This window comes from Protomyctophum bolini, assembly GCF_963924005.1.
Source record: "Protomyctophum bolini genome assembly, chromosome: 15".
NCBI lineage: Eukaryota > Metazoa > Chordata > Actinopteri > Myctophiformes > Myctophidae > Protomyctophum > Protomyctophum bolini.
The window spans coordinates 27,384,426-27,409,961 of record NC_137876.1 but is presented as its reverse complement, the minus strand read 5'-3'; the positions used below and the strand labels follow the sequence as shown (position 1 = coordinate 27,409,961).

The 25,536-nt window shown below is 42.7% G+C and overlaps 1 protein-coding gene across 1 annotated transcript in view; it reads left to right on the top strand.

The window, feature by feature from the left end:
- kcnh5b (potassium voltage-gated channel, subfamily H (eag-related), member 5b) overlaps positions 1 to 25,536 on the top strand; it is a gene marked incomplete at both ends in the record, with an annotated part of 131,195 nt that overhangs the window by 14,567 nt on the left and 91,092 nt on the right. The window contains 2 exons of the mRNA XM_080783670.1: positions 9,076 to 9,191; positions 13,105 to 13,497. Of these exons, the coding sequence (XP_080639796.1) occupies positions 9,076 to 9,191; positions 13,105 to 13,497 (509 nt within the window). The remainder of the gene's footprint in view (positions 1 to 9,075; positions 9,192 to 13,104; positions 13,498 to 25,536) is intronic.

Sequence of the window (25,536 nt, the reverse complement as noted above, 5' to 3'; positions counted from 1 at the left end):
CTAGCTACTTAAGCTACATCCAAGATGGCGCCTGGTGCACCTTGAAATGTGCTCCGTTGTGTACAAGATTCAGTTCATTTGTTATATTTGGCACGAACACTGTAAATTGTGTTCCCCCTGATAGGAGATCATTCTAAAATACTAGTCCTGATTGGCTGCCTCGTCTGGCTGCCGTAGTGAAGACCTAGTCCTCTGGCCAATTAAATGCAAACACCACAGTCACAACACTAAACTAAACAACGCTCCGACACTATGTGGAAATTGACGACAGCAAGCAACAATCCATCGTCTGCACGCCATGAACAGTCCAAAGTCCAAACGTACTGTACACGATAATTTAAAGACAGCCATTAACCACCAGTTACCACGCGTCACTTTTATTTCTCAACCTGCACAAATGTGTGTTGTTCGTCTATCTATTTATACAAGTGAGAAGTGGTACCCATACTCATTCTTTGTGCTCTATCTCCGACCGAACCACACTTTTACCACACATCTCTATATGCAAAATAAATTCGCCACACTCCCCGAACTGACATAGGCTATTTTTTCGCCGTTCAACTGTCTCATTTACTCTGCAAATATTACTTTTATGAAACACGCTGTTATTGCTCAACGTCAACAGCCTACGTCACAATCGTCATGTTGGCGTCTACCAAAATCGTCATGTTGGCGTCTACTACGCCAACTACGTTCACTTAACGGGGCCAGTCTTTCACAGTGACACACATGTTACATGAACCACGCGCCCGGGATGGTTTCTACCCCTCAATGTCGTATTTGCTGCGCCCTTGGCTGTTGCCACAACACGCGAGAAACAAGGACTTTAACCACGCTACTTGCATACACTGCAACTCGCTTACAATTCGCAAACCTGGCAACACTGCCCTCTCTTACCAGCCCCGCCCCCACACTAGCTTGACTATGTCATCTCGCGCAGCACAGAATCTGCTCTCGCGCAGGACATTGATGAGAGACAGAAGGAACAGGAGAGATTATACGATCGCTATTTCGCTTATTCCATCTAAATCTCTTCATTTACAAAATAAATGACTCGACGATTCCCTTAGTTACATCAACATTGTTCTTTGGCATTCATCGGATTGTGCCCAAATATCACCCTTACACCGATCACTTTGCCTATTTTCGCCACACAGCCAATTTACTTCCGCGAGCGGCCGGCCCATTCCGCCCATGCGAATGCATGGAGAGAAAAAAAAGACGAAAATCCAGCTGTATCGGAGCAGTGCCACACACACACACAGTCAGTCACACACACACACACACACACACACACACACACACACACACAGAGAGGAGTTGACAAGTGAGAGAACGAGACGGCTGTTGCGTTTCACCATGGCCAGTGCTGTTGTAGACAGCGACGACGATGATACACGGAAATAAGTGTGGAAAAGAAAACGAGTGCCGTATCCCAAAGGCAACACGTCAAATATGGGCCAGCATCTTAGCAGACATCACAAAGAAATCGATCTGTCCAACGACGATGGTACAAAGACAACAACACAGCCAACTATATTCTTATAGAGAAAAGCTCTCAGCTAATTCGCCCCGTGCAAAACAATTAACGCACGGAGTTGCGGTCTGCATAGCTGCAGACATGCGACCACTATCAGTGGTGGAAAACGCTGGCTTTCAATATTTAATGAGAGTTGCAGAACAGCAGAACCACGTTACAAAATGCCATGCAGGTCACACATGTTTTCACTCCTAAAATGTATAAAACTAATAATACATGTGAAACGTTGCCCGTTAAAATCGTTTTGTGTAAAAGATCGTCAAATATATGGCCGTTAGTACTGTTAATTCAACATCCGGTGAGGGGAGGATACGGATTGTGTATGGAAATCAGCGCATACAGTGGGTGGGCTTTAGACCGGATGTAAGCCACATCCACTAAATGTACACTAAATAGAAATAGTATAAAATACTGCATCAAATGGTGTAGCCTACTGCAGCTATTTATAACCAGGTAGTGTATAAGTGAAATTGAACACTTAAATTAGTATTTAATACTTGAACTAACAACAGATGGGTCTATATACTATTTGTCTTTTATTTTTTTTATTTCTTTTACTTACTTAGAGCTTAACAAGAATATTACAAGTCATCTCATCTTAAAGAAACATTTAAAAAATGTTAGGGCATAAAACCCAAAGTTGTTAAACCTTTTATTATTCTCATTCTGATTTGTTATTTATAGAAAATAAATGTGACTTATTGGGAAACAAGTGTTTTTCTTTACAAACCAAGATATTGGCCTAAATTATAATGAATATAGCCCTCAATGCTGAAAAAGAAGGTTTTAAAAAAATAGATTGCAAAAATTGAATCGAACATCGAAGCAAATCGTGAGCTTCAAATCGAAAATTGAATTGAATCGTGGACTAGGCGAATCGTGATAGCGAATCGAACATCCAATCGAATCGTGAGCTGCAAATCGAAAATTGAATTGAATCGTGGACTAGGCGAATCGTGACAGCCCTAATGTATACATACGCCTGCACGCACACACACGCACATGCACGCCTGTAAGGCCCCCCCCCCCACACACACACACACACCAACATGCGATTCATTAAATAACTATTTCTCCGCACGCGCGCACACAACATTATTCACGTGAAGCCTACAGGGAATTACCGACGGAATGTATATACACACACACACACACACACACACACACACAGTCCCGGCTCACACGCTTAGAATTTATAGATGCGCGATTACATAACAGCTGGGCGTCATTATAGCCACACACGTCTCTAACTTGCGGTCACAGTCGCGAAACTTTTCAGTTGTGTGGTACTTTTATATTGATTTAACTGCAACAGAAAGTTCCCATCTCCCAGCCACGGAGCTGAAACAAAAAGCAACACTGTTTGTTTCTGGCCAGTGTTGCCAAATAAGCGATTAGTAAGTAATGTAATTTAATTTATCAGCGATTTTGGGATTATTTTTGTAGATTGAAAAAATATTGGGGGTCCTTTGCTCTTGCCATGACAATGTTTGAGAACCACTGCTCTAAAACAATATTAGACAAAGTTTGAGACACAAACACATTGCTCTCTCTCTCTCTCTTCTCCTTTTGTATAAATTAAATAGGCCTATTCATGATTCTGCTTATAGAGAAGTAGCCTATGTTAGTTTGTTTTATGGACTTGAGAGCTACTTTCAAAACCACCAGCTCAACATACCCACCAAATAAAACTATCATCCCATTGCTGCAAATAGTGACAAAATGTAATTGAGGGGCCTTTCATATAAACGCACATGGAATGGGAAATAGAGGGGGAAAAATGCAAATCGTAGGCTTTTATTTTTGTTGGTATTTCACTTTGCTACTGATGATTGTAAGCAAGTATTGCATTGTGTGTTTGAGCTGACAGGCCCTTTTTGATGTCAATCAATCAAGTCATCTCAGGTCATCTAAAGCGGCAGATGCAAAAATCGTTTTTTATATTAAAATTAAATATATTTTTAGTGCCATGTCATGTGGTCTACCTGCAAAGCCTTTGTAGATCCTGATCTACCATTTGGGCACTTAACGTCAGATCAGGGGTTTTTCTCGGCCAGCTCCCCGAAAGCATAATCGCAGCAAATACCGGCCACTGTGTACGAGCCTTAACATGTTGACTACACTACACTACACATAATAACTAATAACCCGTTTTCAGCTTAAAGCAATTATATTTCATTGAAGCAACTCCTTAGCATTGTTTTCATACCATGGATGTGATAAGAAAATGTATCAAACATAAGGGAAATATTAAATGGTATCGGGTGTACCAGTTTGGCCTTTTCTTTTTTTTCAATGGGGCAATACATTGATTAAACAAACGTTTGTTTGATTGATTGAGTTGTACAATGTTATACAACCCTAAACTACTTTTAGAATACACTACACAATACAATACAATTTCAGAACATAGAATATTGGCCAATATGTCAAATATGTAAATATTACATATCGCATTGAATGGAAGCGGACCATTTCTAACACATGTTACAAATGACCCGCTTTTGCAAGTTTTCTTTGCAGTTGCTTACAGACCAGAATGAACGTGAATTCCGTCTAAACACGATGCAAACTAATGAAGAACATAAGCATGAACACATCCATGTGGATTTTTATTCACCAACACCAAAGACAAAAATTGTAGCACACATATACTCCAGGTGTAAAATTATACGCATTTTGAAGGTAAACACTTCAAACTTCAAACTCCTGGCCACGTAGAGTACGTTGCTGTACACATACTGACGCGATGGCGTCATGGTGGCGTTGACCAATCAAGATATAACGTCCATGTTACAACCGTGAAGCGTTACAACCTTGGCGGCTCTCCCCTACATTTGTTACTAACATTAGGTTGTGGCGAAGTAGAAACGTGGCCAGCAGATACTGTGTTTTGGACAAACAGGCTAGGTATTGGTGTTGATTTGGGTCAACTGGACAAACAGCGTGGTGTTGTTTTGTGTCTGTGTTTGTGTTGGAGCGCCTCAGTGTGGCCGTACAGGTCATGTGCAACCTCTTCCACAGAGAGATGGAGACACTAAATCTCAGCTGGACAAACATGTTTGCATGCATGCATCGCTGCCTTGCATGCTGTGTGCTACTGTTGAGTCTGTCACTTACTTTGACTGATTTATGGCATTGTCTTTCTGTTAAAATCCAACTATGTTAATTTAAGAACTCTGGGCATATAGGTCATTGTTTATTCACTGTGCACACGTGTAGCCTATTGTATGTCAGACTGTATGTAATAAAGTATATCTCATCTCATCTCATCTCATGTCTGTCCCACAGTCACAATCCTTTAGTAATTAGGCTGTGGAAATATTCAAGACAAAACAATGCTACATTTCCAATAACCCATCCGTTACTACATGTGGAGTCAACTCCCGCCATTTATTTCTTCCCATAGTGCGTGGCGAAGTAGCTCTGGGATGAGTGCGCGCGAAGCGCGCACGAAATTCTAGTTACATACTGTACATGGCTCAGTTAACATGTGCTGTTAGCGCTATGTGCATACTGTACATCTTTGAAACTTCATTACCGAGCCACTTTGTGAGCTTGTTAGGTCTTCCATTTACAATAGAACATCTAACCATGGCCGCGAGGTTGTGACGGAGAAACATACAGTACGATAAAAAAAAAGAAAAGGGGGGGACAAATGCACAACGGACAGCGTTTGTTTTTCATCCTATCCGTGTTCATATATATCGCCATTTAGGTCGACATCATGCTATAACTTCATGTTGTGATAATAATAATAGCAAGCAGCAGCCCACTATACTATGCCAGTCAACTGGTCCTTCCGTGTGCATTGTGTGAAACGTGACGACGGACCACCACCGCCGCAGATATAAAAGCAGCTGGTAATAATATGACTATGTCATAATTTCTTCTTTCTCTGCCGTAAGCCTAATAATGCTTGCTTTTTGATCGGTATGGCATACTACTTGCTACTGTACAGTAGTTCCTACACTGTAGACTGTACAATACTTTTTACAACCATTCTACTACAGGCTTCCTCAAGGGGAGAAGAGTCAATTTGCAGCCTTGGCTAATAGCACCCAGGGCTCATTTGTATCTATGGCTCTCTAGAGTAGAGGTTTGGCCATTAAAGCATAGAATACACGTAGCACATACCTACTCTGACCCTGCAGATGTGCAATAAGTTGCACAACCATTACAACTGTCTTGTCTTCCTGGAGGGAAAGCAAGTAAATGAGAAGGAACACCTTGGATAAGAGCCCTATGGGTCTGGCCCTTACAGCATAATAGGACTGTATAGAGCTCTCCTATTACAGATACTGTACAATAAATTACACTACCGCTATTACATGGATGTTCCTAGGGGTAGAGGTTTAATTTAGAGGCACTGCTCTGTCTAAAAGCTAATATTGTGATTTGTATTTCAAATATGTTGAAAGGGTTGTGTGAGGAAGCATAGTCTTAACAATGCCTGACTTATCGGACTCCATCATTTCCCATTGCTGGTTTTGGCTATTACAATATAAAATAATTATAGTATGTTTGTAGTGTACCATTATGTTGGACATCAGTCTGGTGGAGTTTGCCACACAAACATTGATTTCACTTATTCACTTGAAGTGCATGAAAATGGTCCTGAAAATGTAAAGTAAAGGTGTCACAGTGCACACTGCTGTTCCTTCGGACTTCTATCTATTTCTGCCATTTGTCCGAAAAAACTCGTCCAGTCTGCAAGGACCTCAAAGCCAAATTCAATATTCTACTCTCCTGTACTCTTACTTGCGCCACTGCTGGGGATGTACAATAAGTTACACAAATGTTAATACCGCAGTCTTCCTGCAGGGCAGGAGAGTAATTGAGAAGCAGCGCCTGGATTTAAAAGCACTCTATTTGTATCTACGGCGTGTCTTTGTGCAGGCGCCATGGCCTGTATGGCTGACTGTACAGTGTTCTCAGCCCAGTACACAAGAGAGGTCAGTGGCTGGATTTACCCCCATTCCCCATTCAGGAGGACAAGAATAAAAGGAAAGGAAGGGGGTATTTCAGACAGCTAAAAGCCCCCTGGGTTAAAAGCTATTTCAAAGTCCAATTTTAATGGTGTAAATGGTCCCCATCAAAGGGGCTTTGTTCGATCGCTGTGCGTGACAGCAGTGTGCAGTTTCCCTTTGTTGTGCTACACTTTGACCTTTTAAGCATTTTGTTTATTTTTAGACCAGCATGGCAAAAGTAGCCTGGGGCATTATATTGTGAATGGATTGAAGTGGTTCATCTGTTAATTCAATAGTGACAATCACTGCTAAAAAATAGATACATGGTAATAAAACTTTATATAGATGGCACCTTTTCATACATAAAATGTGGATTAATGCAATATTGAGTTGAGATCATAGACAATCTCAGAACCACCGGTGGTACACAGCAAAATCTACCATCTACACAGTAAAATCCTCAGAGATAAATCTAACCAAATTGACCCGTAAGGGCAGGATTCTGTTTTCTGGGGATGTCTCCACGGCTGTGCTTTTCATTCCCCCCTCTCATGTTTCTGCATTCATTTTTGGTTTCAGACAAGAAGTTTCCTTTCAATCCTAAATCGCTACTTATCAATTAATCAATGAATCCATCGATTCGGTTATCAACTATCAATTCATTCATTAATCGATAATTTGAATCCCTAATATCCATGTAACAACGTTAATTCAAAAGGTTGTGTTATATACAGTACATAACTGTTGCTGGTGCAGGAAAAATATAACGTGTCAGAATAGAAACGTATGCACGAACAAATAATTGTTTTCAAGCAAACAGGCAATTGGCAAACAATGTTTTGATCCAAGTTTGATCTTCCTCAGGTGACCTGAGTATAATAACATGGCGGCGGTGATTCAGGGATAGAGTGGCTGGATGGTAACCGCAAGGTTGCCTGTTTGAACCCGGGTTCAAGTGTCTTGCTCAAGTGTACTTGAGCAAGACACTGAACCCCAAATTGCTCCTGATGTGCTGGTTGGTGCCTTGCATGGTTTCCGCCACCATCGGTGTATGAATGTGTGTGTGAATGGGTGAATTGGTGCACAATCTATGTAAAGCGCCTTGGATAAAAGACGCTATAAATGCACCATTTACAACACAGGTGTTACTAATGGTAACACATAATTAAGGTTGTGTCCCATTCAGGTCAGACAGAAGGGTGCTGCTTTTGTGCAGGTTGTCTCACTGGAAAGGCTCTGCTCTTTGCACTGCATCTTTATTTGCTACATTTCATCAGGTAATAGCCTACATGTATTTTCACGCTTTTGTGACGGCATACTCTATAACACTTGTTATAGAGTAGTGTCCTAAAGTGTAGTAGATCCTAAAGTGTTTGTATTGATATTGGTTTTGCACACCCTGCAACACTGATGCACACTATACGCTTTACACCTTTTCACTTTATTGTATTCGTATTGCACCCTGTGTTCTCTTGAATCTTGATCTTGCTACGTGAAAATGGAACAGAACCTTAATTAGTATTATTGGTAACAGCTGTGTTTATCCTACTATAATGTCCATATGGGCATGAAAAATGTCTATGAACAGAATGAGATCTGTTATCACGTCAGATTGTAAACAATATGCGCTGGCGGGATGAGTTTGGGATAATTTCACACCATTCTGTTCTCCATTACAACTCCCCATGGAGCCTACAAATAGGTTTCAAAGGGTTACTTTGATATACCATGTATCAAATATTAGCAACAGAACACACTAACAAAAATAGCACCTCTTCCTTACAATTAATTGCCAACGCTTTGGCATGAAATCTCTGTGGGTCCAATTACTAAAGATACAGTATGAAAGAGGCAAACTATATATATATACACTACTGTAGCCTCTAAAATTGCTGAAAGTAACCCTTTAAATATAGGTTAATGTATCTGTTTTGTTACATTTAACTCAACTAAAATTAGTACAGCCTTAGGGTGCTTAGGGTTTTGTGTGTGTAAGTTTTATTACTTATTTTCTAAAGAATTCTTTGACAACATTTTTTTTTAGCTGTTTTGTTGTCATTATGTTGCTTGTCTCAAAAGCTGATGTCATACCTGCTGACAGAGATGCCTTAAAATAATTTGTTAAAATGTACACAGTCAAATTCATAATTGAACTGGACGTAGCACAGTACAGAGTACAGTACAGTAACAATAAAAGTATAGTTGCACCTCTCAGTTCACACGGGTGTGATTTTATTTTATATACCGGTATATGTATATAAAAAGAAAAGATCTTCATATTTTGAACATTCATATCAGACCGTGTACTGTTCCCGAAAGGAAATGCATTTACAAATGAATAAATTAACCCTGAGGATTCCACTGTGTAGGTTCTAACCTGAGCTGTCGACATCTGTCTGACTCATCAGGCCTCTGTTGAGATCTGCTTATGCAAACGTGTGCTAACGGCTAGAACCAATTAATGCCTCCAAGCAGGTGTGCAGCTCAGCGGCAGCTTTACATATTTAAAGCTAAGTCAAGGTGTGTGTGATACATTCTCTCAGATGAATGTTTTATTCTCCGCAGGGTGGACGAAGTTCGCACGTCTTACGCGGGCGCTCACCAATAACCGCAACACACTGCAGCAGCTCACCCCCATCAGCAAAAATGACGTCCCGCCTAAGCAGTCCCGCCTGGCCGAGGTAGGTGCTCTAAATGGTAAATGGTAAATTTATATAGCGCCTTTATCCAAGGCGCTTTACATCGATTGTGCATTACATTCACCCATTCACACACACATTCATATTCAAATAAGACCAATCAAAAGTAATCAAGATACTACACTATAAAAACTGGTCAAACATTGGCCAAACTGTCAAATAATATAAGAAACAGGCAAACGTTGTGAAAATAGCCAATCTACAAGCTCAGGGTTCAAATAGGATTATTTTGTCACGGCCTGAAAAAGTTGATAACCACTGCTCTAGCACAGCGGTTCTGAAAACATTTGGCTGGTAGGTAGGCCACCTGCATTTTATTTTAATTATCAATTGCTCTAACCTCATCATAATACTGCTCCGGTCGGTCTCAACGTTTTCCTTTGAAAATGTGTTAATTTTGTTGGACACGAAGCATAAATCAGGCCTGACACCTCATACATGCACATCAAAATCGCTGGGACACACGCATACAGACACCGTCTATTTAATGTATATATATATTTTTTCTCATTACTATTTTTATTATTATCTCTTATCATTACCTATCTTACAGTATTTCACTCTCTCTCTCTCTCTCTCTCTCTCTCTCTCTCAGATAGAGAGAGAGGTTGAGGGTGCTCCAGGTGCTCTCAAGTCTGGGACGGGTGAAAGACATTTAGGTTTTTTTTTTTTTTGTCTGCTGACCTCAGACCAGCTATTTTATTCATGACCATAAGAATGAAGTGTAGAGAGAGAGAGAGACAGAGGGGGAGGGGGAGAGACAGAGGGGGGAGAGAGAGAGTGTGTTATGGTCTGGAGGAAGTTAAAAAGACAGACCCCATGTTTCATTTTAAACCTTCTCAAAAGGGCCAACTTCTTTCCGGTTGCGCATGGAGCCTTTTAGTTTTGGTTGAAAGCGTGGTGCTCAGTAGATCAGCCAGGAGATCCATCTGCTCGCTGGCCTCAGAGACACAGCTGGCGTCTCCGCTGCTGAGGACACTGTGGACTCCTTAATTGGGTGTTTTGGAACAGCCTTCCTGCAGCTATTGACCAGACTTTCTTTGACTGGCAGGTTGTGACGAGCACACCGATTCTTATTCATCCAGCCTGCCGGTGCCCAATGCTGGGAGAGTATAGCCATAATTGTTGTCGCAATAATAACACAATAGTATTACCGGTACTCATGTTTTTAGTACCAATGGCACACCATAGGACCGACAGGCGGAAACAACGATCAGATTAAGGTTGGCGAACATGCTCTGCTTCGTGCTTGCGGTTATGGTTAGGTTAGGGTTTGAGGTAGGTTGTCGTTCTAATGACAGTCGGACCAATAGTATGTCGAAACTAAAGCCTGTACCTGTACCCGTAATATTAACTGTAGTAGCAGTGGTACTAATGTTGTAGTAATAATTGTAATGGTCAGGCTCAGATTAACACTGTGTGTTTGCCCTAGGGTGACCACACTTCAGGTGCCTCACACTTTACACATAAAGAAGTTAAACTTACTATGGTTCTAAACACTATAGATTTTCACAAACTTATAGTGAAAAGTACAGGCTAGCCTCATCACACATATGACAGCATAGGTAGTCGGACATGGGCCAGAAAATGCCATACTGGCCCTTACACTGAATAGCCTCAAACTGGATGCAACTCACATTCCAGTGCAACCTGTCGTGCTAAATGATACACATCATTATTTCCATCAGAAAGGCCCTATATCCCGCTCGGGGCGCTGTGGGTGCTGGCGGCGTGTTTCCTCCTCCGCGTCATCAGTGCCCATACCCGAGGCGGGGTTGGCGAAAGGGCCTTTCTGTGTGGAGTTTGCATTTTCTCCCTGTGTTCCCTAGGGTAGATACCCTCACAAAAAACATGCAGTAATCCTGGTCTCTAAACTGCCTCCCCCTGGCCAGCCGGGGCGCCTGATGGAGGGGAAAGGAACTGGTTGGAATAACGTGTTCCTTCCACGTGCTACGTCCAACCAGGGAAACTTCCCCCTGTCAGGTGTAAAGGAGCAACTTGGACACTCAGGCATGAAGGAAGCATGAGTTCAAGTCCGTTGCTCTCCCCTTGTCCCCCATATATGGGGACAAGGTTGGCGTGGGATGAAAATTATATTTAAAAAAAAGAAAGGCCCTATATGCTGATTACAGTACAGACTACAGAGTACGACAACTGAATGTAACTTTTCGCTTCCTCATCGACCTGAAACACCCAAAAATGATTGCTTGTGTAGGCTATGACAGATCACAGGTATATTTTCAATCATGGCTATGTGCTGTTTTTCTTCCCATTTGGTGGCCCCTCATTTTCTTGTGCCCCAGGGAACTTGCCCAATGCTTACAAGGGATAATCGAGCCCTGCTAATGGTATTGGGTTCAATACACAACAACAGTGGAAATAGTACATCCAAGTTCTCTCTCTCTCTCTCTCTCTCTCTCTCTCTCTCCCCCCCAAAACTCATCTGTTCTCGGCCTTTAACTGCACCTGATTTACCTGTATTCTGATGTCCTGCTCTGTGCTATTGTGTTTTATATTTTATTGTCTCTTTTTCCATTGCTTTATATTGCTATGTTCTGTTGTTTTGTTTTTATCCTGTTTAGAACTTTGGTCAGCTGGTGGCTGTTGTAAATGTGCTATACAAATAAAGTTTGATTTGATTTGATTGATTTGAAGTTTCCTCAAAAGTGTGGATAACAATACAATCAGAATCAAATATGATAGTAAGATACTTAGTAATTAAATCCTGTACAGTCTGTAATTGTCTTACTAAGATCTGTACCAGGATCGGTTTACACTATAGTCACTGGTTCTATAGCACAAGTGACTAGTGCTATACAGTCGTAGTAGTAATAATTTAGTTGTAGTAGCGGCAATTCTGGTAGTTAAAAAACACCCATCGTGTATTTTAAACAATGTGTTATGTGTAGAGACAGGACACAACAGGAGATATGCACCCGAAAAACGTCCCCTTCTTATTTAAGCTACTCTATCTCTCTCCCTTTCTTCTCCCTCCAGCCCCTCTACTGCTCTCTCACTCCCACATCTTCCATTCTGCTTTTAAATTGTTTCCTCTTGCTTACTTTCCCTGTGTGTCTCTCTCTCTCTCTCTCTCTCTCTCTCTCTCTCTCTCTCTCTCTCTCTCTCTCTCTCTCTCTCTCTCTCTCTCTCTCTCAACTCAGATGTATTCAACACACGTGATGTACACTGCAATGTTAATTTGTATAAATGTGACACCATACTATCGTGAGTTGCTTTTAACCGCTAGCACAGCCCAATTCCCAAACGCCCATCCCTAACACTATCTCTCTCTTTGTCTTGGTAAAAGACTAAATGTTTTCACAGTCTGTCATTTAGGAGGTTTGTCACAGCAGTATAGAAAGTCAGATGAAAATAGAGAGCAATATGCATCAAAACCACCTCTCTCCCTATTCTACTTCACTCCTCTCATCACGTTCAGCTGTGGAGAGGATTATTAAAAAACGTTGACAAAGTTTTCCTCTCTCTCTCTCTCTCTCTCTTTCATTATTTGGCTGTATTTGATTGGTTCACTTATATACTCTTTGTCGATCTATTGAAGTATTGATTGATCGATCGATCGAACTCAGCCCTTGAGACCCAAAATTATAATGATCGCCATGTATAAATCGTATCATCTGTCCCTGTCCCTCCCACATCACATTCCCTCCCCTTGATATAAGAAACATGGACTCAATCACCACATTTCAAACCCACCTGTTTAGGCAGGCCTATGGCTGATCTCTGTGTTTTCTGCTGCAAGCTGTACATAATGTTTTTGCTGTTGCTTTTAAACTGTGTTCTGTACTACTGTTTTGAACTTGTTGTACGGCGACCTTGAGTGCCCTAAAGGCGCCTTATAAATATAATGTATTATTATTATTATTATTATTACTAGGTGCTGCAGCTCAACTCGGACATCCTGCCCCAGTACAAGCAGGAGGCGCCAAAGACCCCCCCACACATCATCCTCCACTACTGCACCTTCAAGACCACCTGGGACTGGGTGATCCTCGTCCTCACCTTCTACACGGCCATCATGGTGCCGTACAACGTGTCCTTCAAGACCAAGCAGAACAACATCGTGTGGCTGGTGCTGGACAGCGTGGTGGACGTCATCTTCCTGGTGGACATCGTGCTCAACTTCCACACCACCTTCGTGGGCCCCGGCGGCGAGGTGATCTCCGACCCCAAGCTGATCCGCATGAACTACCTGAAGACGTGGTTCGTGATCGACCTGCTGTCCTGTCTGCCGTACGACATCATCAACGCGTTTGAGAACGTGGATGAGGTGAGTGGGCTCGTTGTTGGCCAAATCAAAGTCATTCAATTGTATTTATTTTTGAGCGGTGCCTCCGCTCCATTACGGAGCTATGTGTGTCCCTATGTACGTGTACGTGTCCAAGGAACGTACGCGTCCCAGCACGGAAAGCTGCAACATGATACGTAACTCACGCTAATGTCTTGACCGTTTTGGACGCGGGGTGGCTTGCCGGAACCGGGCTGGCCCCCTGGGCACGTTCCTGGGGATGTTGCAGGGACCCCCACACACTACAGTTGCACCACTTACTTCACACATGTGTGATTTCTTTTTTCATAATTTACGGCGCTGCTCTGCAGGAGGCTAGTAGCCATCTTTAAGAGTGTCTGTGTGTGTGTGTGTGTGTGTGTGTGTGTGTGTGTGTGTGTGTGTGTGTGTGTGTGTGTGTGTGTGTGTGTGTCGCACACACACACACACACACACACACACACACACACACACAGCTATACAAATTGTTCAGTAGAACATGGAGTCTGCTTGCCTGTAAATTTATTATTCATTAGGCAAGGAAATTAACAGCTGAGTACCTTTTGTTTCAAGTTAATGTTTTAACTGGCGTGAGATTATTTTCTCCCCCATGAAACAGCAGTGCATGTGTCATGACAGTTTGTTGTTCGTCTGAGCAGAGTATACGCTGAGTTTACTGATAAGAGGTGCTTTGATTTGGTTGAAAAGGGCTTGTTGGGAAATTTACAATTCAGAAAGAATACAAAGGGGGCATATTATATTCTTTAATCAAATATTTATTTGACCATTTTACATACAGGGCAATGGCATATTTTATAGATAGTGCACTTTCTTGTCTGTCACATCACATGCAAAAGCAGAGACGTTTCTGTGGCTACCAAGGTGGGGGGGACTTTTTTAACCAGCTGTTCCTTCGCAGACCGCATTACATTCACAGAAAACGCCCAATGATAGAACCACATCATTTTCAATGAATTGTTAACTGTTAAGTTTAATTGAAGAATTTCAGTGATTAACCCCCTTGCCGCGATTGCCGAAAGTCTTCGGCAATTGAAGCCTAATTTTGATATTAACACTTGCCGCCATTGCCGTAGCCCTTCGGCAATTGTTGTTTTATAGTGCATTTGATCGATCGAGCCATAATGCTACTTACGTTAGCCGGTTAGCTAGCTGTGTTGTTAGCACAGCATTGGATCGTTCATCTTAGATCGTCGTCACCATAAGAATCCATTCTATCCGTTTCTTTCAATCGCCTGTATCTCCTATTCCTTGTCCCAGATGGCATTTTTGGTCAAAACAGCGTTTCTTTGACGGCACGAGCCGACGTTGTGGAGGGCTAAAGTGTACGGGCAATGACGCGATCATGTAAACAAAGGTTGTCATGGCAACGTAAAGCTGGCAGGAATAAGCCAACTTCCGGTTGAGGCAAAATGTGGCTTTTCAAAATAAAAGCTCAAATTAAAAAAATGCTGGCGTGAATTAGGTCCTAATTTCTCAATAAATGGTGGCAGTATAAGAGTTAATCATTAATCGATTTTGGTCATGACAATACAAGGAACATGACCTTTTGGTGGAGATAATGTTGGTGCAGCATTTTGAATTAGTATTGGTTACAAGCATCTGTTAGTGCTGTAAGCTGATGAGCGCTAAAGAATATAACTAGGCAACAACCATTCAGTCAGGACAACTTAAGAATGGATGGAATATATATTTATTGAATACAAATGAGCAATATATTTATTATGGTTTGGTGATGAATTGGATCTGCTTTTAGGTACTGAGATCAAGTGCATCAGTCCTAGCCATAGGGACTCCGAATCCCCCATACAGTAACTAAACAGTAGATCCAAGCAGATTGATTGGTGCAAACCTCCAGTTTAAATAGCCGGTATGAAAATGGGATGAGTGTGTGATAGGACAAAGTGAATCATGTGAAAGTGATGCTGAGGCGGCCCAATTAAAGTTTCCTGGCTGAACTTGCTCTGCGCATGTCTGTGACAGGCGTTATGCTCATTTTTGGCAGTAATAGATGTAACAGATTTTGTCCCATTTAGCTTGATCCCACAACAATTTCCAAGATCAAGGCACCTTGAGCTTGTGAAGTTTTGGCAAAACAAACTACTTCTAGGCGCTTAATTAGTTTAGAGGAATCTTGGCTGAATGAATTATACTGCTAACTTGTTGAATTGGTCTATTTATGGCCTGATTGACTTTGGATCTTTCATGGTCATTTTCAGCTATCACATACTATAGGAAGGAGTTTCATCAATACAGCTTTAGAGCTCATTGGAGGCGATTTTCCACCTGATTGCGTATATGATTAATTAGACTTCAAGCTGAAAGACGCGGCTAATCAATAGACTGTACTGAACATTGTCTCCTGTTCATCTCTCAATGGTGTGTGTGTGTGTGTGTGTGTGTGTGTGTGTGTGTGTGAGAGAGAGAATGTATGCATGCTTTCAATAACATACAGTGCATTCGTACACTCATGTTTGTGTATGGGCATGCACATTTTAAATGTGACATTTACAAAGCCACAATGTTATGGTTGTGTCAATACAATAGTTTTTCTGTGAAAGGCTACACGTGTGTGTGTGTGTGTGTGTGTGCGTTTGTGGGTTTTTAATTTTTATACAGTATATCTACTGTTTATGAACAACATACATCCTCTCCCAAGGTGTGTGTGTGTGTGTGTGTGTGTGTGTGTGTGTGTGTGTGTGTGTGTGTGTGTGTGTGTGGCGCTCCATCGTGTGTGTGTGTTTGTGTGTGTGTGCGCGCACACATACATATTTACTGTTTATTGACATAAACAAACATCCTCTGCCACGGATGTGTTGTGTCTGTCTCTCTCATTAGCTCTGTGCTCGCGCACACGCGCGCGTGTGTGTGTGTCATATCCATTTAGAGGTCTGCTCTCTCCTGCAGTCAGATAAATATGAGGTCCATCAGACGGAATGGATTTGGTAGGACCGGCGCTGTGTGTTAGCTCAGGTGGCTGCCCTCTCCCAGCAGGTAACTGATGGATTATCTAACATCCTGTTGGGCTGCGGTGAGTCTGTCAGTGTTCCAGCCACTCCATTGAGGCATTGAGCAGGGTAGACGGCTTGAGCGGAAATCAATGGCGCGCTAAATTTACTAAATGGCTCTTTCGCTCCCTCTAGAGAGTGCGCCCCCCTCTCTTTCTCTGCTAAACTGACGTGTTTGTTGCTGGGGTGGTTTTCCCCCTCTGTTTTCTGAAATTCCTATGTTTCTGTATCGGTGGTGCTCAATATTTCATGTCAAGGACCCCAGAAACTGTATCTGTATTTTGGCCACCGACCACCAAAACGGGTTAATTAGTTTAGAGGAATCTTAGCTGAATGAATTATACTGCTAAATTGTTGAATTGGTCTATTTCTGGCCTGATTAACCCATTCTGACCGGGCACCCATTTTGGTGTTAGCATCATGTTATGCTTTAGCTATTGAAAAATAGCAGATCTACAAGCTCATAGCGCGCCACCGAGTGGCGCGCTAAGAGCTTGTAGGTCTGCTATTTTTGAAAAATCGAAGAACGACTGACATTTTTAGAATCTGATCTCAGGTCAGAATGGGTTCATCAGACCAGTGTGTGTCCAGTGGAAACCTCGTATGAATCTGATCTCAGGTCAGAATGGGTTAACTTCGGATCTTTCATGGTCGTTTTCAGCTATCTCTGCTAAATTGACTTTTGTTGCTGGGGTGGTTTTTCCCCCTCTTAAGTGGATGGATAGATGGCTGCATGTGAGTGAAGTGAGGTGCAGTTAAGAAATAATAACAGGTTGGTTATTATTGCACATCTGTCCGTTCTTGAATAATACTTGATCTGCTATTTTCGGTGCACCACAATTGGCACATCCACAAGCTCACAATGTTTTGCGCTGCGACACGTTGTCAGCGTGTGGATCTGCTATATTCGGTGCGCGACACCCGCGTGCAACTAAGTATAGCCCAGGCATAAGTTGGCATGCTACTCAACTGGAAAAAGCCATGCCTGGGAGGTATGTTTTAAAAATGTGTAATGCCACGTGTCGTCAGTGATATGCACACATGGTTCGCACGTACGCATGCAGGCGCCCATAAACGCGCACACACACTCACACACACGCACACACACGCAGAGATAACAGTAACAGAGTGTCAGTGTGGAGAGTAAAAACAACAACATGATGTAACGTTTTCACAGCCAGGTGTGTGTGTGTGTGTGTGTGTGTGTGTGTGTGTGTGTGTGTGTGTGTGTGTGTGTGTGTGTGTGTGTGTGTGTGTGCGTGTGCGTGCGTGTGTGTGTGTGCGTGTGCGTGCGCGCGCGCTGAAATATAAGTACGAGTACAGCGGTAAGGATGGGAGAGGAAGGGAGGGGAGTAGACAACATGGGTGAGAGGGAAAGAGAGGGAGAGGACTGGGGAGTGACAACTGAACCACACATCTGGGGGTGGGGGGGGGACCCTAGGACTTGCAGAGGAAGGATGGAACTGAGGATCCATGAAGGCAGCAGCATCACCCAGGAGGCATGGGGGGGCAGGGAGGAGAGAGCCCCCCCCCCCATGAGGCACACAGGAGGCCCCCTGCTGGGGCTAAAGGGCCCTCGGGGGGTGGCTCTGAGAGCACACAGCTCCATGGCTCCGGGCTAAACTCAGCATGGCCTAATCTGCCCTGACCTTTACCACAACGGCACACAAACAGAGAGAGAGAGAGAGACTGTGCTAGGCTAGCGGTTAAAAGCAACTAACGATAGCGTGGTGTCACATTTATACAAATTAACATTACAGTGTACATCACATGTGTTGAATACAGCAATTGTATAGTACTATGATGCTGTGAAATGCCTGATCATTGGCAATGATCAAATTAAACCTTCTACTGGATACACTGCTGGTCATCAAATTATGGGATTAGGAATGGGGTGGGTAATCGATAGATAGTTTTTTGGGTGAACTATCCCTTTAATGTGATATTTTTCATGGTGGCCAGCAACATTGATATTTGTTTTGGAACTGGATAAAGTTGCAGCTCCAGATAAGGTTCAGTGCATGGCACTACACAAAAGTTGAGTGCATATTAGACTGAAACGCACTAAATAAATCCAGTCTGAGAACCAACGTCCGTTCTTAAACCGAATACGTGAAAGGTTTTTTTTAACGTGAAAGCTTTTTAAAAAAAAGGAGTTAAAATGACGGAGGCGTTCTGTCTAAAGTATACCGCTAGGGACAGAATTGTAACTCGTATCCCCTCTATTCAACGTGCCGTCGGGGGTACCCCTGAGACGTCAAATGATTGCCGTTTGATCAAATCCGTCCCAAGAGAATGCATTGGTTGTGTGTGTGTGTGTGTGTGTGTGTGTGTGTGTGTGTGTGTGTGTGTGTGTGTGTGTGTGTGTGTGTGTGTGTGTGTGTGTGTGTGTGTGTGTGTGTGTGTGTGTGTGTGTGTGTGTGTGTGTGTGTGTGTGTGTGTGTGTGTGTGTGTGTGTGTGTGTGTGTGTGTGTTGGTAGTGAGAGTTAAGGCGATAGGCAGAGAGACAAACAGCTGCTGAATATGAGAGCAGAGTAAATGGATAGAGAGGGGCAGAGAGACAGCAGAGATTGACATATGGAGAGACAGAGGAGCAGAGAGACTGATGTATGGAGGGACTGACATATGGAGAGACAGAGGAGCAGAGAGACTGATGTATGGAGGGACTGATGTATGGAGAGAGAGAGAGGAGATAAGTTAGGCTGCTGTTGGACTCATCATCACAGGTTTCCTTACTGCTGGAGGGATAGAAGATAACACAGATGGAGGGATGGAGGCCAACATATGGATATGAGTATGTCAGACTACAACAGTCTGCTGAACGAGATAAAGAGATGGAGGGATGTTGAAGGAGGAAAGGAGGTGGTGGTCCGATGGAGGGATGAAGGAAGAAAAGGCAGATGAGCGCTCTTAGTACTTCATTTTGGACACTGAACACATTTCCATATTCTGCTTGACATTTTTTGTAGGTGCCACACATTTATTTTAAATATTCAAAACGGCTGGTCGACAATATTAAGTCCAAGATCCACATTGGAGTCACACCGTTCCCATGTATGATTAGATGTTTTGTTTTGTTTTGGTGTATCGTGTGAACTGCTGTCTGTGATCTCAAGACATACTTCACACATTGAAACATTCAGCTTATTGACTTTCCGTGGCCTCGTTTCAATGCTGGGGGTATCGTTCTGTGCACTGCTCTTCCTCTCTTCCTGATGTTTTACGCAATGTTTTACAACCCTCTGCATGTGTTACTTTCCTGAGGCCATGTTTTGTTAAACAGGTGCTAAATAGGCTGTATTTTCGGGGGAGGTGGTTCCACGTGCTGCGGAGTCTTGACTCATTCTCTTTTCATCTGCCATCACTGTGGGTAGAGACTATACTGACATTTACATATGAGCCCTGAGCTGCCTGGGTCCCACAGGACAACTGCTTTGAAGCTCGGGATATATGAGAGAGAGAGAGAGAGAGAGAGAGAGAGACTTTTTGACTTTTAATAACCTCTTTATTCTTGAAATTGTTTACATTCTTTAAAAAACAGTTACAAATTACCTTACCTTTGTTTTTTTAGAGCAATTCATTTACAAAAGTGACTCCCTCATTATTTACGGAAAAAAGCACACTTTCATAGTCCCAAACAGTTGACAAACCTTCAATTTGTATTCAAACTAAACTTTTGCTTTAACTAGATTTTTAAAAACTGCTAGACAATCACACCTCTGTCCTCCATCCATTCTTTCTTTCCTACTTAAATAGGTCGTCAATTTTGCCTGTCCAAATAGGTAATTTAGTAATCTGCCTTTCTTCTTGTTTTTCTTTCCATACCTATAACCAAATAATTATATACAAAGTACTAAGTGACTTAAACATGGCTTCCAATCTTGCACATTATGTAAAACAGTGAAAAATGGTTTCTCTTTGTGTGCAAAACAGTTATCTGAAATCTCAGGGTTCAGAACGGACACAAAGGCATTCACGGCTATAATACAGTGCAACACACACCATTGCAGATCACTCATATTTTTTGTTAATGGTGGTTTGTATAATGTGCTCCAGGCAGGTTTTACATCAGAGTGTACATTAAGATGTTTCCTCCAGGGCGTGTCTACTAGTTTTCCGTGATTAAGACTTTGACACACCCCTGGTAGAGCGTTTTCCTTGTTTCAGACTTTGACACACCCCTGGTAGAGCGTTTTCCTTGTTTCAGACTTTGACACACCCCTGGTAGAGCGTTTTCCTTGTTTCAGACTTTGACACACCCCTGGTAGAGCGTTTTCCTTGTTTCAGACTTTGACACACCCCTGGTAGAGCGTTTTCCTTGTTTCAGACTTTGACACACCCCTGGTAGAGAGTTTTCCACGTTTAATACTTTGACACACCCCTGGTAGAGAGAGAGAAAGAAAGCAGTGTTAATTTCGTTGACTAAAAACTATGACAAATATTTTTTTGTCGACTACCCTTTTTTAACTGAAGAAAGCTAAATTATACTGTAGCTAAGCTGCAATTATGATTATGATGAATATATTGACAATTTTGTCATTTTATACTTGGTTGTGCACGGGTTTCGCAATGTGTCGTGAGCTTACAGATCGGCTATTTTTGGCATGCAGCGACTGTAAGTGTAACTCAGGCAGATGAACAGAGGCTGAAGAGGATGAACCACAGACCTGATGCTCCCTTATGGGTCCATGTATACTATATGGGAGACTTCTTTTTCCCTGTGTTTTTCCCAGGTCTACATTGTTTTGAGGTTAAGTTTAGGCATAATTTCTTGTGAAGTTAGGATTAAGGTTAGGGTTGGGCATAGTGTTTGTGAGGTTAAAGGTTAGGGTTTAGGTGCAACGTGCAGGCGACACCAATGAAAGAGATTTTATAGTGATCAGTTCCATTTTACACTCTCAGTCGCATTGACAGAGTCGGTGACATGTAACTAGAGCTGCATGACACTGATCACTAATCAATCGTCTTTATATTTTGGCTGAATATTGCGCTTCAAAACTGATGTTTAGGCCTTGGAAGGGAGTCGGTTTGGAGACTTGGAGTGAGGACAGAAGTCCAGAGTGAGTATGAAAAATGATGAAATGAAAAAGCAGAGAAAACCTACAGCGATGCACAGAGCAGTGGGGAGCATGCAAGGAGGCTGGGTGAAGATAAAGTACTGTACGAAGAAGCTGTATAAATAAAATAAAACTGTACAGCTGTCACCATTGAGGTGGAGCGGGGACAGGGATTGGTCCTTTTAAGCTCTGCCATAGGTAGCTGACTAATTAGGTACACCTGGGCATTGAGATAGACAAACAAAAAGGGACAACTTTTGAAAGCTGCACTTGGACTGGAGACAGTGTTTCCACACCTGAGTGGAAAACGGCTGACAGCTGCGTTTTTAGACAGCCGGTGCATGGAAAAGAAGCTCCACCTCCGCGGCTGACTGCCGCGACGGACAGATTCCCGGAAACGCTCTCCTCCGCGGCAGTCAGCCACGGACGTGGAGCTTAATTTCCATCCACCAGCTGTCTAAAAACCCGACAAGAAGCTGCGGACAGCCGAGAACGTCCGCGGCTGTGTGGCAGCACCTAGTGGGAGAAAGTTAACTGTGAGTTTTTTCTGTAGCTGCTGTGAAGGTTGCAGTACAAATCAACAACAAATCCTGAGTAACACTTCATAAAATGACAATTTGGTCTTCAACAATTACTGTGTGTGTGTGCGCGTGTGTGTGCGTGTGTGTCACACTCACAACCATCATTGCATTCTGTTTACTTGTTACTGAGAAGAGAATAGAGGGAGAAGTTGAGCCTTGTGTGAGATGGTTGGATCCAGAGAGAGAGACATTGTTTCAGACTGAAGTCTAGGCTGTTGAAGAAGCGGCGTCCGTAATTCCGACGGCACATTATTCCGACAACGTGGCTTTGCGTGTGGTTAGGGTCCGGGACAGGGTTATTAACCCATTTAGACAGAGTGCCGTGCTATGAGCAATAGCTAAAGTATATCATTCATAATGCTTAAAACACCAAAAGAGGTTCCTGCCCAGAATGGGTTAATGGGCCGATGTGCCATCGGAATAATGATGCTGACCCGAAGCAACGGAGCCCAGTCACCATGTCAGTGTTTTGCATTGTCACTTTATGATTATGAATACACTCCATTGCTGTTTCACTTCACTTTTATACTTATGTTTGATATCTAGGTATGTCCCTTACTTGCACAGGAGACTGTGATATTTGTTATCTGTTGCTACAGTATTGCTACAGTTGCTGCGGCTGAGTTACATGCCCAAGAGACTGTTATGCCTCATCTTGTTTTTTGAGCACACACCTTTATGCTGTTGTCCTTTTATCATTTGATTTCTTTCAAATATACAATGTATGCCAAAGTTCTCAGATCCACAGTCCTACTGTCCCTCGATACTTGGGCAACATTATCAATATCTTGTTTAACATACTGTAACTTGACTATGAACGGTGTCACATAACACTGGGGCTTTCATCTGCTTGTATCCAACACTACTTCACCGCCAAGGGGAGCTGGCTTTAATTGACACCAACGCTGGCAAACATTTAGGCTGTGTTTGTACACGCTGTTTCTGTCCACACCCATACAAAACTCCACTCCTCCAGCATTCGATAGGATATAGATACAATACTCAGGGCTTTCTCACTCAACAGCAGTTTTTTTATTTATAATAATTCTCTTTGTTTGTTTTGAGCTTTTGCTGTCAGCCAGTCGCCTTGGTGAGTTTGTCCTGTTTGGGGAAAGATAGAAACAAAAGACTGAGGCTCCATTTGGAGGGCATGTGTCAGTTAATTTCATCAGCGAGGAAGAGGAGAAAAGACAGCTGAGTGTGTGTGTGTGTGTGTGTGTGTGTGTGTGTGTGTGTGTGTGTGTGTGTGTGTGTGTGTGTGTGTGCGCGCATAATGTGTGTTTGGATACCAATGTTTGTACTGTATATTGTGTGTGTATGTTTTGAAACTGTGTGCAAGGATAAGTGTGTGTACAGTTTGTGGACACGTGCCGTCGTGCCGTCCATGTATAATTGTACATGATGCACAGCATGCACATGCATATTAAGTATTGATATGTATTATGTGGTGTGTAAGTGTGTATATTGTCATACCCATGTGCGTGCCCATCATGTGCATGCCAACTGTCAAAGGGACTCATTTGTTCCCAACACTCCCACTCTAAAACCATTGTTATATTGATCCTGTTATGTGTTCCGTTCAGTGCATATATATACCCACTCACATGTCCAATGAGCTGTGTGATGCTGCAGGCTAACCGATTGGTTAGCTCCGGTGGGATGTCACTGATGTTTCTCCCTTGTTTCATAGCCGCTCAGCTCCATTTCTCTTAACACAGGGCTTTGGTGTCTCCCAACACAACTTGGATAATACTGTATTAGGATGAGATCAAATGTAAGATTTATTGAGCAGTGCCAACGGCTCCTTTAAGTGACGGAGTGTGTATGTCTGTATGTATGTCGCTATGACTGAGTACGACCTATTGACCCCTGCTGATTGGGGTCGTATTCAGGAGGATGTAGAGAAGGGTAGAGGAAGGAAAAAGGAAGAGGAATATTGCACGCACGTGTAGCAGAGTGGCTCGAATCCCAGGTGTTACACACACGTACGCACGCGCGCGTACACGCACACACACACACACACACACACACACACACACACACACACACACACACACACACACACACCACACAGGCCAGAGAGGAGGGCTTTCACAATATTGAGTGTCTTCTCTCACCTGTCATGCATGTGACAGTTCACACAGCTCAGAACTCAGAAAACAAGTATAGTTAGCTGGCTCAATACCTGTTGTGTATGTCGTCACCTCCTCTCTCTCCCCAGTCTCAGTCCTCTGGGACGGAAGGGGAACCTTCTGAAAGCTTCATGGGCAAAGACAATCAACTTCAAAATCTAAAAGAATAGGTCAAAATGACCTCTCAGTCATGCTAGTGTTAAGGCCTTAAAACAATATTCAACTAGGCAACCGAGTAGCCTCGGAAACCTAGCAACCGAGAGGTGTGCATAGTTGAGACACTTCAGCAACCTCTAGTGGACACATTGTGTACAGACACAAACAGATGCTACAAACGGTACAAACAGACACATTCATCAGACATTGCTGACTCTAATGCATTCAGATATTTATTGGGTTCCTTGCATTTTATATTAAAATGTTAATTATGCCTTTGCAATGCAGATACTGTAATTTCTTCGCTGTATTGTCTCATAAACTAATATCACTATGAATGTAAATTAAAAAAATTCATTTCATGGAGGATCTTCCCATAGCAAAGAATGAGGCAAAACTGTGGGAGGAAATGTCTAACCAAACACCGATGTCTGCTGAAAGGGAGAGAAAGCGAAGGGAGAGATGGAGGGGGTGGTGGGGGGTGGAGAGTTTAGGTGAGACAAAGAAGAGAAGAATGGTATGCACTCTGTAAAATCAACATGATGTAATTGCACTTTTGAAATGCACAACTTTACTAAAACTGGGCTGGTAACGGATTGCACCATGGCACTTTTATAGATATGTGTGGTAACGACTGATACACAGTTTTTAAGTGTTTATTTGTTTATGCTGTGTCTTCGCTCGGTTCAAGCGGACCGCTTGGTCAAAACAATCAGTTTAGTTTTCCTTACATTATACTGTAGGCCTAAGTAATCACAGAATATCTTTCTCCAGTTCGATCGATCGCCCGGTTGTTGCTAAACAGAGGCTTTCTCTGTGCTTTCACCAACTCAAAGGTTGGTGAAAATGCTCTTAGGCACCCAATGTGTGCAGAGGTGCACCAAGCGGACTTGGGCCACTTGGCACCACCGAGCGAGCTACTTTGCCAAACGTTTACTTTGCCAAAAATCACACCAATGATTCGAGGCGCAACAAAACTGTTTTAGCGTTCATCACAGCAGTCTGATATGTCCCGTTGCACGTCAGCACATGTTGTTGCATTGCGTCGCAAGTGAGTCAATTCAAAGGAGCTTTATTTGCATGAGAAAAT